Here is an 18,459-nt window from a genome sequence, read left to right as displayed (position 1 = left end):
ACCCCCGGCCGCTCCCTGTCTAGACATGGTCCGGATCTCCATCTCCCCCACCTCCCTCCCTCTCTTCTCCCCGCCCCCCCCCCCCCCCCATTCCCTGCCCGGACTTGCAATGGTTAATTTATCTACTTTCACCATTGCCCCTGACAGCACATTTCAATCACCTATCACTGTGTATAAAAATAATAACTGTGATTAAAGATGAAGGATTATCTTTATTTGTCACATGTACATCAAAACGTGTTGAAATATCTCGTTTGTGTCAATGACTAACACAGTCCGAGGATGCTGTGGTCAGGCTGCAATGTCACCATGTTTTAGGCAACAACATAGCATGCCCACTATTTACTAATCCTAACCCGTGTGTCTCTGGGATGTGGGAAGATGCCAGAGCACTGGGAGTATATACAAACTCAGACAGCGGCTGAAACTCGATCACAATAGCTGGTGCTGTAACTGTTGAATGCTACACTGCCTTGCTGCCCCTTGCATTTCCTTTAAACTTTCCCCTTCGCACCTGAAGTCCATGCCCTTTGGTATTTGACATTTCCACGCTGGCAGAAAGGCTCTGAACTATCTCATCTAACCCTCTCAACTTTCAACTATCAGGTCTCCCCCCAGCCTCCAACACCCCACAGAATGCAATCGAAGTTTGTTCTATTTCCCCTTGAACTAACACTAATGAAGGCTGCATCCTGGTGAACCTCTTCTGCCTCCGTATCCTTCCTGTAAACAGTGACCAGAACTGCACATAATATTACAAATGTGGCCCAACCAAAGTTTATTTTGTACAGCTGCCATTGCCACCCTATCTACTAGTGTTGCTACTTTCAGACAGCTATGGACTTGCACCCCAAGGTCTCTGTGTGTGTGTGTCAGTGCTACTAAGAGACCGGAAACACTTTGCCTTGCACATGAAATGCAACACCTCACACTTGGGATTAAACTGCATCTGCCACTTCTCTGCCCATATTGCTAACTTCTCTCTTGACAGCCTCTACCAACCACAATTCCAAATTCTGTTACCTGCCAACTTGCTAATCTGCCCATCTACAGTTTTATACACATCATTTATCACCGATTCAGATTTCTTTATCACATGTACAGTACTGTGCAAAAGTATTAGGTACGTGGACACATAGGGTGATGAAGGCTTTTGCACAGTATGGAATTTGTCCACATGGAGCGGGGAGCAAGTTTTAAAATCTGGCGAGAGCAAAGGATGTTGGAAATGATGAAAGTGGAGTGCCATGGGAGGGGTGTGGGACGGATGGCAGAGGAGTGGTGCCAGGATGGAGGTGGCACAGGTGCAGACTCACCCAGCACTGAGACACCAGGCAAGGTCATTTGATTCCAAACAATAGGTTTATTGATCATTACAGAATGTCTCTCTGGTGCTTCCTGCTCCCTCCCCTCTCCTTTCCCCTTTTCCCGACCATGATTCCCCTCTCCCTGCCTCCTTTCCACCTACAATCCACAAGAGACCCATACCAGAATCAGGTTTATCATCACTCACATGTGTCATGATTTTTTTTTGCAGCACTATAGTGCAATTTGCAAAATAACCTCAGTACTGTGCAAAAGTCTTGGGTATTGTGTGTGTGTGTGTGTGTGTGTGTGTGTGTGTCTCTCACAGTCAACATGGCATGCCCACAGTTACTAACCCTAATCCGTACATCTTTGTCATGGGCAAACTGTTATAGACAGCGGTGGGAATCAAACACCAATCTTGCTGCATTTACATCAAAACATAAGCAAAATAAATCATTTGTATCAAGGATGTGCTGGGGCAGCCGGTAAATGCTTTACTGGTGCTTCCAGCACCGCTAAAGCAAACCCATAAGGTACTAACCCTAACCGTTGTACTGTAGTGCGTATTTGGAACATGGGAGGAAATTGGAGCAGCTAGATGAAACCCGCGTGGTCACGTGTGTAATCTACATTTGTGCCACGTTTAGCCACTAACGTTTTCCGAGAACCTTTTTTGTTTTTGGTATGTGGAATGCAAGACTGTCACTAACACCTATCAATCCTTTGGCAGATCCAGTCCCAGGTGGATGCAATTTGGGGTCAAACATGGCGATTGATCCCAATCTATACTTGGAATACGACCTGTATGAAGCCACAATTAGTTTTTCTCCAGCCAGTGTTGGCTATGGAAGGTACAGTCACATTTTCATGTGGTAAGCTTACTAAATTTTGTCTCTGTGATCCTCATTAAAACCTACAAGGACATCCCTCCTCATCTGTTTTGAAGGAATTTCTTTAGTCAGAGGGTAGTGAATCTGCAAAATCGGTTGCCACAGGCAGCTGTGGAAGCCAAGACAACAGATATATATATATATATATAACTGCAGATGTTGATGGGTTTAGATTTGTAAGAGTGTCAAAGGTTACATGGAGAAAGAGATTAGCTCTATTTGTCACATGTTCAAAGTACATTTGTTATCAAAATATGTATGCAGTATGCAACTCAGGAATTCATCTTCCCCACAGACAGTCTCAAAATAAAGAACCACCATGAAAGCAACCCGCTCAATTTCCCCCCCTCACCACCAGTGCAAAAAAAAATCTCTTAAACGGCAACAAGAAATAGTTGAAAAACACACGGAATATCAAACACTAAATGCATACTTCAGCAACACACACAAGTGCTGGAGGAACTCAGCAGGCCAGGCAGCATCTATGGAGAAGTGTATGGTCGATATTTCGGACCGGGACCCTTCAGCAGGACTGGAGAGGGAAAAGAAGATGAGTAGAGTTAAAAGATAGGGGAGAGGAGGGAGGAACAAAAAGGTGACAGGTTCATTCTGTGTTCATTATCTGCATGCCACCTGATTCAAAAATTGTCCAATAGTAGTAACAAAAAAGAGCGACCAAAACTAGAAGTAGAACTTGTCACAAACATTGAATGAGAATCCGAATCTACATTCCACGTCAATGAAACCTTGTTCTGGCCCCATCTATCGACAGCATTGAGGGGGAAGAGAGGTCACTCGCACACAAGGACCTCTCCTCGGGAGCAGCAAGTGAGAGATTGTCACACGCAGACATCTTTCTCCAGTAGATGTAAGAGGGAGGCCGGTAGACCGTACTGAACACTTGCCTTCTGTACCTGGTGCTTTAGTCGGTGAAAGATGGAGTCAGTCATGGGCCCGCTCCCTGTTCTCCAGGCTCCCTGTCTCCAGGCCACATGCCTTGGTCACAGTCTCGTGGAACCCTCTTGCAGGCAGCAAAGCGCCAGATCGCATGAACAGCCTGAAATCACGCCGCCTCAAAGTAAATTACAAGCTCTAACAGTAGCAGAACCACATCTAAAATAGAAAGATGTTTTTTTTAAAAAAAAAACGAAAGGAATTGCTTCGTGACTTGTCTTCAGGGCATTGCCTTTGGTAGCGTTGAAGTGCCGAGGATTGTACTGGGCATCTCTCAAGTGTCACTATGCTTCCAATGCCATCTTAGCATGCCCACAACTTGCTAACACTGACCCGCACGTCTTTGGAAAGCGGGAGAAAACGTGAGCATCTGGAAGGAACGCACACTGTCAAGGGGAGAATGTAGGAGCCCCTTACAGAGAGCAGTGGGAACTGAACCCTGTTCTCATAGTAGTGGTAGTCATAGTCATACTTTATTGATCCCGGGGCAAATTGGTTTTCGTTACAGTTGCACCATAAATAATAGTAATAAACCATAAATAGTTAAATAGTAAAAAGTAAAGTATGCCAGGAAATAAGTCCAGGACCAGCCTATTGGCTCAGGGGTGTCTGACCCTCCAAGGGAGGAGTTGTAAAGTTTGATGGCCACAGGCAGGAATGACTTCCTATGATGCTCTGTGCTGCACCTCGGAGGAATGAGTCTTTGGCTGAATGTACTCCTGTGCCCACCCAGTACATTATGTAGTGGATGGGAGACATTGTCCAAGATGGCATGCAACTTGGACAGCATCCTCTTTTCAGACACACCGTCAGCTGGCACTAGAAAGCACACACTAACCATCACGCCTCCATGCTGCCCTACGGAAATGGCTGGAGAATGGGATTAGGAAGGCAAATAAATCAACCAAGATCAAATGGCAGAGCAGACTCAATAGGCTGAATAGCCCTATTCTGCTCCTGTGTGTTGTGGTCTCATCACCGCTTTGCAAAAGGGTCTTGCATTTTTGTAGCATCTGCTGATGCCACCTCCCCGTAACCTTTGACCGCTCCCGACGTCAACATCTAGTCAACGTAGATGTTTCTTGGCCTCCACAGTTGTCTTGCGGCAGTGAATTCCACAGATTCATTACCCTCTGGCTAAAGAAATTCCGCCTCATCTATTCTAAATAGACGTTCTTCTTATCTGAGGCTGTACCCTCTAGTCTGAGACTCGAGTGCTGGCAACTGTGCATCTCTCCCTCAGCCATGGCACTCTCCTGCTTTGGAGCTGGACTCGAGGAGGAATGGGGGGAGGGGGGGTTGCCATGGTGGCATAACAGTTAACACAATGCTATCACAGCTCAGGGATTTGGAGATCAGAGTTCAATTCTGGCACCGTCTGTAAGGAGTTTGTAATTCTTGCTGTGAGCACATTGGTTTATCCAACATCCCAAAGACGTACTGGTTGGTAGGTTAATTGGTCGTTGTAAATTGTCCTGTGATTAGGCTGGGGTTAAATGGGTGGGTTGCTGGGTGGCATGCTCATTGGGCCTGAAGGGCTTGTTCTGCCCTGTACTCTAAATAAGATGCAGCTGACTGCTTTTGGCTCTTGTCAGAAGGAGTTAAAGCCAGAATCCATGGTAAACTTCACCTGCCAGAGCTACCAGACTGCTTGTGGGTGGGTAATTGTTTTTTTGAGGACGGGGACTCTGACTAGAAGTGAGCATCTTAACCCGCAGGGGAGATGGCAGAGAAGAGCAGATTTTGAGACTGGCAACCTAGAGCTCAGAGTGAATTTAAGCAAAGTAAATGGGGAGGGGAGGGAATTCCCCTCCATGTAAACACGTGGACAATTAAGAAGATAAAACATAGAACACTATAGTACAGTACAGGGCCTACAGGTTGTGCCAACCTTTTAACTTTAAGATCAATCTAAACCTCCCCTCACCCATGACCTTCCATTTTGCTATCATCCAAGAGTCTATAGAACATAGAATAGTACAGCACAGTACAGGCCCTTCGGCCCACAATGTTGTGCCGACCCTTAAACCCTGTCTCCCATGTAACCCCCCACCTTAAATTCCTCCATATACCTGCCTAGTAGTCTCTTAAACTTCACTAGTGTATCTGCCTCCACCACTGACTCAGGCAGTGCACTCCATGCACCAACCACTCTCTGAGTAAAAAACCTTCCTCTAATATCCCCCTTGAACTTCCCACCCCTTACCTTAAAGCCATGTCCCCTTGTATTGAGCAGTGGTGCCCTGGGGAAGAGGTGCTGGCTATCCACTCTATCTATTCCTCTTATTATCTTGTATACCTCTATCATGTCTCCTCTCATCCTCCCTCTCTCCAAAGAGTAAAGCCCTAGCTCCCTTAATCTCTGATCATAATGCATACTCTCTAAACCTGGCAGCATCCTGGTAAATCTCCTCTGTACCCTTTCCAATGCTTCCACATCCTTCCTATAGTGAGGCGACCAGAACTGGACTCAGTACTCCAAGTGTGGCCTAACCAGAGTTTTATAGAGCTGCATCATTACATCGCGACTCTTAAACTCTATCCCTCGACTTATGAAAGCTAACACCCCATAAGCTTTCTTAACTACCCTATCCACCTGTGAGGCAACTTTCAGGGATCTGTGGACATGTACCCTCAGATCCCTCTGCTCCTCCACACTACCAAGTATCCTACTATTCGAGAGTTTCTGAAATTTCCCTAATGTACCTGCCTCTGCACCCATCCCTGGTAGCATGTTCTATCAACTCACCGCTGTGTTCTTTATTTAAAAAAAACAAACAAACCAAACACATTCCACTCGTGTTCCTCCCCGCCCCCCCCCCCCCCCCCTGGAGTTTCCTCCAATCACTATAATATTATGCCTCCTTGTATTAGGGATTTCCATCCTGGGGGGAGAAAAGTCCCTGGCTATCCACTTTATCTATGTCTCTTGCCATCTTGTTCACCTCAATCAAGTGACCTCTCATTCTCCTTTGCTAAAGAGGACTGCCCCCAGCTCACTCAGCTGATAATCATAAAGCATGCTTCTGAGTCCAGGCAAAAACCTGGTAAGTCTCGTTCCACATCCTTCCTATAATGAGGTGACCAGAACTGAAAACAAGCTCATAGTTCAAAGTAAATTTATTATCAAAGTACATGTATGTCACCATACACAACCCTGAGATTTGTTTTCTTGTGGGCATTCACAGTAAATACAAAGAAACACAATAGAATCAATAAAAAACCACACACAACAAAGACAGACAGACAAACAACCAATATGCAAAAGCCATCAAATTGTACAAGAATAAATAAATAAATGAGCATAAATATCGGACAAAGTTTTAGAGTCCTTGAAAGTGTCTGTAAGTTGTAGGAACAGTTCAATGTTGGGGCAGTATTTCAAATGTGGTCTAAACTTATGTAAGTAGTTTAGTTGAATTATGTAATGTTCCAAATTATTATGTAATGTTCCAAATGATTCATCTCTTGAGAATGTGAGCTCTGCTTTCCTTCGCACTGCTAAGATGCACAATTAACCCTTTAAACATGATCGCAGCACTATTTTTGAGTCTGCTGGGCTGTAACTTGGGGTTATGAGTTGGTTTTGATTCACTGTCTGTCCTGCTCACTGTTCAAACAGCCGAGCTTCCCTCTCCTCGGCCAGGCAATTGGCTGTGGCTGCAGTTTTGAGCATGTACGTTCCGTAGAGTCGGAGAACACTACAACACAAACAGCCCCTTCAGCCCAACTAGTCCATGTCAAACTATTAATCAGCCTGTTACTATCACCTTGCACCCAGACCATGGCCCTCCCATCCGTGTACTTATCCAAACTTCCCTTAAATGTTGAAATCAAACCCACATCGAGCACTTCCACTGATGGCTCATTCCACACTCTCACCACTGCCTGAGTAAAGAAATTCCCACTCAGATTCTCCTTAAACATTTCATCTTTCACCCTTAACCCATGACCTCTTGTTCTAGACTCGCCCAACCTCGGTGGAAACAGCCTGCTTGCATTTACCCTATCTATACCCCTCAAACTTTGTATTTTTTTTGTGTGTGCCATACTCTGCCAGAGCCTCGGCGGCCACTTTTTCAAGTAGTTGTCTTGGAGGAAAGATTCTGTGAGTGGTCCCCCACGTCCTTCTCACAGCACAGTTTTTTTTTTTACGAGGTCGAGTTGCGAGCTCGACACTCAACCCCGCACAGATGGAAAGCGTGCCCGGGAGCAGCCCAACTGGATTCGAACTCGGGAACCTTCGCTCTGGAGTCCAGTGCTGACGTCACTGTGCTACCAGCTGGCCTAATTTTGAATATCTCTTTCAAATTTCCTCTCATTCTCCTTCTCTCCAGGGAATAAAGTCCTAACCTGTTCAATCTTTCTCTATAAATATGTCCTCGAGTCCTGACAACATGTTTAATTACTTTCCTCCAATCATCTGTCCACTCGATCTATGTCTCCTATCATCTTGTACACCTCTATCAAGTCACCTCTCCTCCTCCTTCATTCCAAAGAGGAAAGCCCAAGCTCTTTCAGCCTTTCCTCATAAAGCATGCTCTCTAATCCTTGCATCTCCTCTGCACCCCCTCTAAGGCGCCCTCATCCTCCCAATAATGAAGTGACCGGAACTGAACACAACTCTCCAAATGCAATCTGAATTCATATGTAAGTGAAATCAGATGTTCAATTGAACTGTGCAGTGTTCTGAATGATTCATCTCTTGGAATGTTGGCTCTGATTTCCCTCACATTGCTAAGGCGCACAATTATTAACATAATCCTTTAAACATTGATATTTTCCAGCCTATTTGATTGTAACTTGAGGTCATGAGCTGGTTTTGCTTGTTTGCTGTCTGTCCTGCCTCGCTATTCAAACAATTGGGCTGCCCTCTCCTCAGCCAGGCAAGTAGTTTGCTGTGGCTGCACAATTCTGAAAACCCATGTTCCTGAACTGTCAACTGGATTCAGTCCAGCTGACAGATAGATCTCAGGGTTGTATAATTTATACATTCTTTGGAATGTGAGCTCTGATCTTGTGATCCATAAAACTCACTGGTTGTAAATCTGCGTCAGTCAGACTTTCCTCCAATCATCTGTCCACGCATAACTAATGAGTTAGGCATCCGCCCAGTGCAACAGCACAGGGCTGTACTTGTATCTGGCAAGTCCACTAGGAGATTAAAAAATCCTTTGTTGCTGTAGAACATAGTACAGTACAGGCCCTCCAGTCCCCCGTTAACCTATTCCAAGATCAATCTATCCCATCCCTCCCACATAACCCTCCAGTTTCTGTCATCCATGTGCCTATCTAAGGGTTTATTAAATGCCCCTAATGTATCTGCCTCCACCACTATGCCTGAGTGTTCAGAGTTCCATGCACCCATCACTTTGTGTGCATGTGTGTGTATATTAAAATAAAGCTTGCATCTAACATTCCCCCCCAACCCTATAATTTCCTCCAATCTCCTTAAAATTATGCCACCTTGTTTCAGCCATTTCCACTCCTGGTGGGGGGGGGGGTGGAAGGGGAAGTCCCTGACTGTTCACCCTATCCATGTCTCTTATCACCTTGTACACCTCTATCAAGTCGCCTCTCATCCTCCTCCACTCCAAAGAGAAAAGCCCTAGCTCACTCAACCTTTCTTCACAAGACATGCTCCCTAATCCAGGCATCATCCTGGTATATCTCCTCTGCACCCTCTCTAAAGCTTCCACAACCTTCCTATAACGAGGCAAGCAGAACCGAACACAATATTCCAAGTGTGGTCTAACCAGGGTTTTGTAGATCTGGAACATTACCTCACAGCTCTGAATTCAATCGCCTGACTAATGAAGACCAACCCAGGTTAAATATTGGCCCAACACTGGCTGAAGGGCCTGTACTGTTCTCTGTTCTATGCGAGACAGCTGGTGTTGCACTGAGGTGCTGCCTGTTGGATTAGGTGTGAATGGAGACAATGACTGTCCTCTCATGGGAATGTAAAAAAATTCATGGAGCACAGGACAGTACAGCTCAGGAACAGGCCTTTCGGCCCATTATGTTGTGCCAAACCAAATAAATTGGTAATCAACTTGCCAACTAAACTAATCTCTTCTTCCTATGCAGTGCCCATATCAGTCCACTTTTCTCAAATTCATGTAGCTATCTAAACATCTCTAAGTCCCTAGTTCCATGATCCCAAAGCAGAATAGTGGAGTTTCCTCAGATCTCCTGTCCAATAGTTATTCCTCAATGTACCTCACTGAGCACGCTTTGGGAGGGAAGGGTTAAAAGGTCAGCACTACACCATGGGCTGAAGGGCCTGTACTGTTCTATGTTCACGTTCTATCACCGCCGCAGCAGTTCCTCTGGATGGTGGGAATGCCTTCACTGGAGTGATTAAATGCAGCAGCTCACCACCATTGCTGCTCTTGTAATCAGGGACGAAGATCAGCGAATGTTGGTTTGCTAGTGATGCCCGGAGGTTGTTCCAGACTGTGCTGGGATCGATAAACTGAGCATTAATTGTGTTGCAGGGGAGCACCTCCACCTCCATGTGCAAACACTGGGAGACTCCAATATGATGTCTATCAGTATTTCCTTCCAGAGGGCGACCTGTCGGAAGACGCCCTCTTCACCTCTCTCCAGAAGATGGTTGAAGTTCAGAAGGTGGAAGAAAATGGAGTCAAGGTCTGTTATCTGTTCCTTCCCGTGAATGGATTTCACCCGTAAATGGTTTGGTGTAGCAAGTATCCAAGACTTCAGAATCGGGTTTAATATCGCTGGCATATGTCATGCAATCTGTTGTTTTGTGACAGCAGTACATTGCAATACATCATTTTAAAAAACTATAAATTACAATATATTAAATTAATTAAGTAGTGCCAGAAAGAGGGGAAAAGTGCTGAGGATTCTACTCTGGTTTAGAAGACTAGATTATCTACATCTTTATATACAGAAGCAGACCATTCAGCCTATGGTCCTGGCTCCTCATTTTTCCGCTACAAGGAATTATGATTTCATCCTAACTGTGTTCCATCCTGGGACCTCTTGTCCTTGTTATATGCCAATTACAGGACAATACTGGAGATAAAGATTAGCTTTATTTGTCACATGGACATTGAAACAGCCAAACATACAGTGAAATGTGTCATTTGTGCTAATGACCACAGTTCACGGCAGCCTGCAACTGTCACCGCTACTTTTCACACTGTTTGTCAACAATTTGGATAATGGAATTGACGGCATTGTGGCAAAGTTTGCGGATGATACGAAGGTAGATGGAAGGGTAGGTTGTGCTGAGGAAGCAATACGATTGCTGCAGGACTTAGCCACTTTTTTGCCAATTCTTGTAATCTGTCTATGGAATACAGTGGGAAATGTATGATAATACATCTTGGTAAAAGGGACAATAGTGTGGAATAGGATCTAAATGGGGGGAGAAGGTTCAAATGTCAGATCTGCAGGGGGACTTGGGAGTCCTTGTACAAGACTCCCAGAAGGATAGTTTACAGGTTGAGTCTGTGGTAAAGAAGGCAAATGCAATGTTGGCATTTATTTCAAGGGGAATAGAATATAAAAGCAAGGAGATAATGCTGAGGCTTTATAAGACACGAGTTGGGTCACACTTGGAGTATTGTCAACAGTTTTGGGCCCCATATCTCAGAAAGGATGTGTTGTCATTGGAGAGAGTCCTGAGGAGGTTCACGAGAATGGTTCTGGGAATGAAGGGGTTAACGTATGAGGAGTGTTTGGCAGCTTTGGGCCTATACTTACTGGAATTTAGAAGAATGTGGTGGTGGGGGGGGTGGGATCTCATTGAAACCTACTGAATGTTGAAAGGACTAGATAGGGTGGATGTGGAAAGGACGTTCCCTGTGCTGGGAGTATCCAGAACTAGAGGGCACAGCCTCAAAATTTATGGTTGATCTTTTAGAAGAGGTAAGGAGGAATTTTCTTTGCAAAGAGTAGTGAATCTGTGCAATGCTCTGTCATAGACTGCGGTGGATGCAAAGTCCATGCGTCTATTTAAGGTGGAAGTTGATCATTTCTTGATCGGTCAGGACCTCAAAGGATATAGTGAGAAGACAGGTGTATGGGGTTGTGTGGGATCCGGGATGGAATGATGGAGCGGACTTGATGGGCTGAATGACCTAATTCTGCTCCTTTGTCTTATGATTCTGGCACCAACAAAACGTACCCACAATTTACTAGCCCTAACCTGTACATCACGGGAAGAACATAAAATTCCTTACAGACAATGGCGGAATTGAACCCTGAAATCTGGCGCGGTAGGTTTGTCCTGTCATTGTGATTTTTTTGTTTTTTTCCCTCTCATCTCTCTCTCTCTCTCTCTCTCTCTCTCTCCCCCGCCCCCCCCCCCCCAACCAAACCAAAGTGCAATGTTGGGAGCTGCAGATCCAACTATATCTTTGTATGAAAATGGGACAATATCCGGCCTGGTGGGATCAGGGTGTTTACTGTGGGTTACCTACATGGAAGCACCCACAGTATATTGAAGACCAGCATTCTGAGCCTTTTATCTGTACCTATTGACTCTTCCACTGTTAGAGCTTGAAAACTACAGCACGGTACAGGCCCTTCAGCCCATGATGTTGTGCTGACCTTTAACCTACTCTAAGATCAATCTAGTTCTTCCCTCCCACATAACCCTCCATTTTTCTATCATCCATGTCCCTATCTAAGAGTCTGTTAAATGTCCCCAATGTATCTGGCTCCACCACCACCCCTGGCAGGGTGTTCCACACACCACTACTCTGTGAAAATCCTCCCCATGCTTTCCTCCGATCACCTCAAGATAATGCCCTTTCCTGTTGCCCATTTCTGCTCTGGGAAAAAGTATCTGTCCACTCTGTTCATACCTCACATCATCTTGTACACCGCTATCAAGTCACCTTATCCTCCTTCACTCCAGAGAGAAAAGCCTGAGCTCACTCAACCTATCCTCATTAGACATGCAAACTACTCAAAGTTAAAAGTAAATTTATTATCAAAGTATATACTGTGTATGTCACCATATAATCCTGGGATTCATTTTCCTGCAGGCCTTCACTGTAGAACAAAAATATACGAGAGAATCTATGAAAAACTACACACACAGACTGACAACCAACCAATGTGCAAAAGACAAACTGAGAAATACAAAAAAGAAACCAAAATAATAAATAAGTAGGGGTGTGAACGTGACTTTAGAGCGATAGCCAGGAGAGTGGGCTGGACAGGGGTAAGAGATTACTTGAACGTGCAGCGTGGAACAGTCTCTCTCAGCCCAACCAGCCACACTACTCAGCAACCCACCTACTGATCATAGGACAATGTGTGATGACCAATAACCGACTAACCTGTGCGTCTTTGGACTGTGGAGAGAAAGAGGTGTTCCTTGATGGAATTCAGCAGATGTTACAGCCAAATGGCCTAATTCTGCTCCTGTGTCTTATGGTCTAATGCTGTACTCTTGGAGTCAGAGTCCTCGAAACTGATTCAGTAGGTTGTGGAGTCAGTTCATTGTTGATGTGAGTGACATTATCCGTGCTAGTTCAGGAGCCTGACATTGATTTTGAAACCATTAACAAACAATCTTTTTCATTCCATTTCAGTTGTGCAGCCTGGGTACACAAGACAAGACCACGTTCACCGTCTCCTCGATACGTGGCCAAGGGGTGATTTATAACATTGTTGTTAAGGATCTGGAGTTGAATACGTCTGCAGCTTACACACTCGTTCACACGTATGGGTGTAGCTTCACAGCCCAACTGGACAGCTGCCACACGCTGAGTATGTACTGCTTCTAAAGTTTCGAATAGCTTGACTTTGGCAGCCTGTGGTTTCCTCCCTGTTCAGGACATTAACATATCCAGCCCACATTTCTTTCCAAATAAAAACAGCGTTGCTGTTGTAATGCATAACAAACGCAGCGAGTTTGTGCAAAGCCGTGCACTGTCTGCCATCCTCCATATCCCATCTTGTTCCAAATGCAGCTTCTCAGAGAAACTATGAACTTGGTGCGTCTGCAGTCACATTGCCTGACAGCTTCCTGTAGGCATGATACCTGCCTCCAACCCCTGATTCCAAAGATCAGCGATTTGCTTTATTGGTCACAAGTACATCAAATCGTACAGTGCAATGTATTGTTTGTGTAAAATCGGCGAGGATTCTGCTGGGAGCAGCCCACAAGTATTCCCATGCTTCTGGTGATAAAATCACCTGCCCACAACTCACAAATCCTAACCAGGGGGTGGAATTTGAGGTCACTCTGGGGGCAGAAAAGCAACACCTTGTATTCCTTCTGGGTAGCTTCCAACCTGATGGCATGAAAGTTGGTTTCTCCTACCGTTTTCACAAAAATCCACCCCCCCCCATTCCCCACGTTGAGCTTTTACCCCTTTTACCCGCCTATCACTCCCCACCCCTCGTGCCCCTCCTTCTCTTTTTCCTTTGATTCACTCTCCTCTCCTATCAGATTCCTTTCTCTCCAGCCCTTGACCTTTCCCACCCCCCGGCACCTTTCTGCTAGCCTCCTTCCCCTCCCTAGCATCTTTTTTCCCCCTTTCTCAGTCCTGAAGAAGTTTTACAGCCTGAAATGTTGACTCTTTATTCATTTCCACAGATACTGTCTGACCTGCAGAGTTCCTCCAGAATTTTGTGTGTATTATCCCTTGCGTATTTCATTCATCCCCTTAACCTTGACCACTCGGTCATTCAGGTGGCTGTACCCAAATCCTATATACTCGCCTTTTTGCTCTGCAGTCCCTCAGGTGAGTTTGCACCTTCCATGATCTCTGTAGGAAGATCATCTCTGGAAATCTGTACCTGTGCAGCCTCGGGCACTGTTTCCCCTTGTCCACCTCCTTGAATTCAACTTCCCATTCTCATTCTGAAATGTCAGTCCTCTACTGCCACAGTGAAGCCAAATTCCAGTGGGAAAAGCAGCACGTCATCTGTCTGAACCCCCTCCAATTTGGTGGCAATGTTGATTTCTCCAACTTCTAATCTCCACCCCTCCCCCTTTACTTCCCCATTTCCCATTCTTGATCTCTTGTGATTAGCCTCTGTCCAGATACTCAAAGCTGCTGTTGGGAAATTGGAGCTGCTGCACTGATGGGGAAAAACACTAAGTGCTAATCCTGGATGTCTTTCCTTTCTAGGAAGAAATTCAACGAAAGCCTTTTTTGTTGTAGTTGGACTTGTCGGATTGTTTGTTTGTTTCTTTGGGCATAGGTATCTGAAGACGGGTGAGTTCTTGTTTGTCCACCCTTAAAGTACTGCTTAATTGTAGATGTCAACAGCATTCTTCTGTTGCCATAACACCTAATGCCAGTCCTTGATTTCTTTCAATTCATTATTAGATGAGTGTTGATTTGGAGGTTGTATGTCCTGGGAAAAGTTTTGGGAGCTGTATTTGGGGTATCTTAGATTAAGTCCGAGTATATTCTGGAAATTGAGTTTGAGGAGCAATTGGAGGAAAAGCAGATTGAGAACGATCTTGAGTTCCATGTGGAAGATCAGCTGCACTCTGGACATTTGTTCTGTTGAGCAGCTCTCTCTACAGCAGGGTGGCGCGAGGCTTCAACGTTCAAAGCAAATTTATTATCAAAGTACTGTAAGTACTTGAGGCCCTCCATTGATCGGGTTGACTGTGGATATTGCATCCCAGCTGCCTACACGATAGGGCAGCGATCCCCAACCACCGGGCCGCAAAGCATGTGCTACTGGTCTGCGAGGAAATGATACGAGTCAGCTGCACCTTTCCTCACTCCCTGTCACGCACTGTTGAATTTGAACATAGGGTTGCCAACTGTCCTGTATTTGCCGGGACATCCCATATATTGGGCTAAATTGGTTTGTCCCATGCGGGACAGCCCTTGTCCTGTATTTCCCCCGCTAAGGTAGAGCGTTCCTATGAAACCGTTTGTAAGCCGAAATGACGTAAAGCGAAGAAGCAATTATCATTAATTTATATGGGAAAAATTTTTGAGTGTTCCCAGACCCAAAAAATAACCTACCAAATCATACCAAATAACACATAAAACCTAAAATAACACTAACATATAGTAAAACTAGGAATGATATGATAAATACACAGCCTATATAAGGAAGAAATAATGTATGTACAGTATAGTCGGGAAGATTAAGCCAAAACCGATTTGTGGGGAAAAAAATCAGCACGTACGCGCATGCGCACATCACATATGCGCACATCACACATGCGCACACAGGTGCCTGCGCAAGGCTTCATGGTCATGGTAGTCTTTCCTGGGATAAACACAAGTGTCCCGGGATTTGACTGCTACTTTTGTCCCTTATTTGGGAGTGAGGAAGTTGGCAACTCGAACTGTAAAAGACATGTTGAGGTGAGTTTAAGCCTACTTGAAAAACAAACCGCACCCCCCCCCCCCCCGCCCCCGGGTCCGCAAGAATATTGTCAGTATTAAACCGGTCCGCGGTGTGAAAAAGTTTGGGGACCCCTGCGATAGGGAAGCTAGCACACAAGCCAGGGCAGTACGATATGGATGCCAGCTGTTGCTCGTGCACACAGCTGAACAGCGAGACGGATACAGTTTGGCACCAGCAGCGTTGCAGGAGTTACCCGTCAACATTGAGCTCAGTGTAGAGAATTGGTTCCAGCTCCAGAATTTTCCTCAGGGTTTACTCCCGATGCCTTCCCCATGTGTGGGTATAGCCACAAGGCAGTGGAGGTTTGAGATCAGAGTTTTCCTTCTCCCAGATGAGCTGCCAACTGCGGATGGTGAGTCCCATCTGCCCAAAGCAACTGGTTTTCGGGCACCCGTAACTTACCATTATCCCTTCTCCTGTCCGTTTTTAAAAAAAATGGTTCTGCTGGGTTTAGTAACTCAGCCACATATGAATGCCAGGAGCTGGATTTGTTTGTCAGGGGCTATCTGAGATGCATGTCATTAGGAGCGTTCAATAGGTAGTGGGAGCTTGTCTCCATTACCACTCCTGGCTGTAACAACCTTGTTTACGTCACCATATACCAACCTGAGATTCATTTTCTTTCAGGAAATCAGTCCACAATAGAGACGCATATCAGAATCAGGTTTATCATTCACACATGTCATGAATTTTGTCTGTTTGCTTTTTTTTTGCAGCAAAAACTGTACAGTGCAAAACATGAAATTTCTACAGTACTGTGCAAAAGTCTTGAGCTCCCTCTCTATTTAGAAAATAGTCAACCCTTTCATTTCTCCTGCAAACCATACACTTCCTAACACTATATTCCATCTGCTATTTCTTTGCCCATTCACCTAATCCATCTAAGAGCATGTGCCCAAGACTTTGCACAGTACAGTATGTGACAAACACAGCAGCATCACAGGCACACACCACCATCAAAAGATCGTGCACCTTTTCAGAAAGAACACAATTAGACAAGTCTACTGGTCAGTGTTGCTCCACTGGGGGATGATCAGAGTTGTGCCAGTTGGTTCAAGAACTGAATGGTTGAAGGGAAGTAATTGTTCCTGAGTCTGGCGATGTGGGGCTTTGGACTTCTGTACCTCCTGCCCGATGGCAGCTGTGTGAAGATGGTCTGGCCGAGGTAGTGGATGATGCTGTCACTATTAATCGGTGGGAAATGTTTTTTTTCATCAGTTTCTGTGATATCTCAAGGTCTTTGAACAAGTGTGTACTTCTGGATTTACCTTAGTAAATTGCTATTCTGTTTTCTTTGCCTCGCAGAGTTCTTCTTCATGGGATTTTTAATCCTGGGATGTCTATCCTTCATTTTTTTCATGCGGACATTTTCACTGGATTATGATGGTAAGTCATGAAAATCCAGATTGAATTCAGTGTAAATCAAAGGTTTCTCTGGCGTGGAGGAGGATGGATGGTGACCTGATTGAGAATGATTAGAGGTATAGATTGAGTGGACAACCGGAGACTTGTATCTCCCTCAGGGCAGGTAAGGCTAATATGAAGGGGCATAATTTTAAGGTGATTGGAAGAATGTATTGGGAGGAATGTCAGAGGTAAGTTCTTTTCACAGTGGGTGCGTGGAAACCACTGCTGGGGTGGTGGAAGAGGTGGGTACGTTAGGGGCATTTAGGAGAGTTAAATAGGCACATAGCCGGCTGGTGGTGTAGTGGCATCCGCACTAGACTTCAAGGCGAGTGGTTCAGGTTGGAATTCGGACAACTCCTTGCGTGCTTTTCATCCAGGCTGGATGAGTGTCAAGCTCGCAACTTGGCCCTTTTTTTAAAAAAAAAACAAAAAAAAAAGACAATTGCGAAAGAAACAGCAAGGTTGCTGCCTGATGTGCCATAAGCCGTGGAGAGGAACAACTCAGCTCAAATAGGCACGTGACTGATAGAGAAATGGAGACACAAGTGTGACGGTAGGGTTAGACTGATCTTAGAGTAGGTTAAAAGCCTGACACAACATTGTGAGCCAAAGGGTCTGTGCTGTGCTGTAAAGCCATACGTATGCGCGCGCACTCTGTGCAGTGAATGCGGTGTTCATCTGAGGTGAGTCTGTGGTTCTGTATGATGCTACTTCAGTCAGTTTCAGCTTTTCGATCTTCACAATGGTTGTGTTTACGAGTTGATAATTCTAAAGATCTTATTAAATGGTCAGGGAAGATTTGGTGCTCTCAGTTTCGAGGGATTGCATTGGGTGCACGTATTGCTTTTTGTTAATCTTGGCAAACTCTAAGCTAAACCACTGCATGGAGGGGAGGTGCGACTGATGGGAGCATTTCATCCATTGAGGCTGCCCCGACCCCCAGTTCCCATTTCAAGTAGTCAGACCACATTTCGAGCTTCCTTGCTCAGTCTGTGAGACTAATGAATACCCTGCGATCTCATCACCAGGACAGCGAGCTGTTTACAGTTTACCTGTGCTGTGCACTACATACATTTTGAACTTTTATTTATGGATAGATTTTGGTTTGTGTGCCGTGTGTGATGTGTTTTGTGGATACACTGTGGTGCAGAGGACGTCCTTTCGTTTGGTTGTATATAATGTATAGTCAGATGAAAATAAACTTGAACTTGTTAATGAACCTTGCAAGCTGGTCAACATCTCAGTCTTTTACTTCTGTTCCATAACCTTGACCATTTCCCTCACCCTGTAGCATCCACAGGTTAAATAAGACCTCCTGTTTTCAATCCAAAGTAGAACATAGAACATTACAGCACAGTACAAGCTATTTGGCCCATGATTTTGTGCTGACCTTTTAACTACTCCAAGATCAATCTAACCCTTTCCTCCCACATAGCCCTCCATTTTTCTATCATCCATGTGCCTATCTAAGAGTCTTTGAAATGTCCCTAATGTATCTGCCTCTACCATCACCCTCAGTGAC

At 45.1% G+C, this 18,459-nt stretch overlaps 1 protein-coding gene across 1 annotated transcript in view; it reads left to right on the top strand.

Annotated features, from left to right (window-relative positions):
- The window catches only part of tm7sf3 (transmembrane 7 superfamily member 3), a 59,363-nt gene that overhangs the window by 28,179 nt on the left and 12,725 nt on the right, over nt 1–18,459 (top strand). The window contains exons 4-8 of the mRNA XM_072267380.1: nt 2,039–2,159; nt 9,653–9,806; nt 12,734–12,911; nt 14,282–14,368; nt 16,836–16,916. Coding sequence (XP_072123481.1) covers nt 2,039–2,159; nt 9,653–9,806; nt 12,734–12,911; nt 14,282–14,368; nt 16,836–16,916 — 621 coding nt within the window. The remainder of the gene's footprint in view (nt 1–2,038; nt 2,160–9,652; nt 9,807–12,733; nt 12,912–14,281; nt 14,369–16,835; nt 16,917–18,459) is intronic.

Source organism: Mobula birostris, chromosome 9 (genome assembly GCF_030028105.1).
Source record: "Mobula birostris isolate sMobBir1 chromosome 9, sMobBir1.hap1, whole genome shotgun sequence".
Taxonomy (NCBI): domain Eukaryota; kingdom Metazoa; phylum Chordata; class Chondrichthyes; order Myliobatiformes; family Myliobatidae; genus Mobula; species Mobula birostris.
The sequence above is the reverse complement of the archived record's forward strand: the minus strand, read 5'-3'. Positions and strand labels throughout refer to the sequence as shown.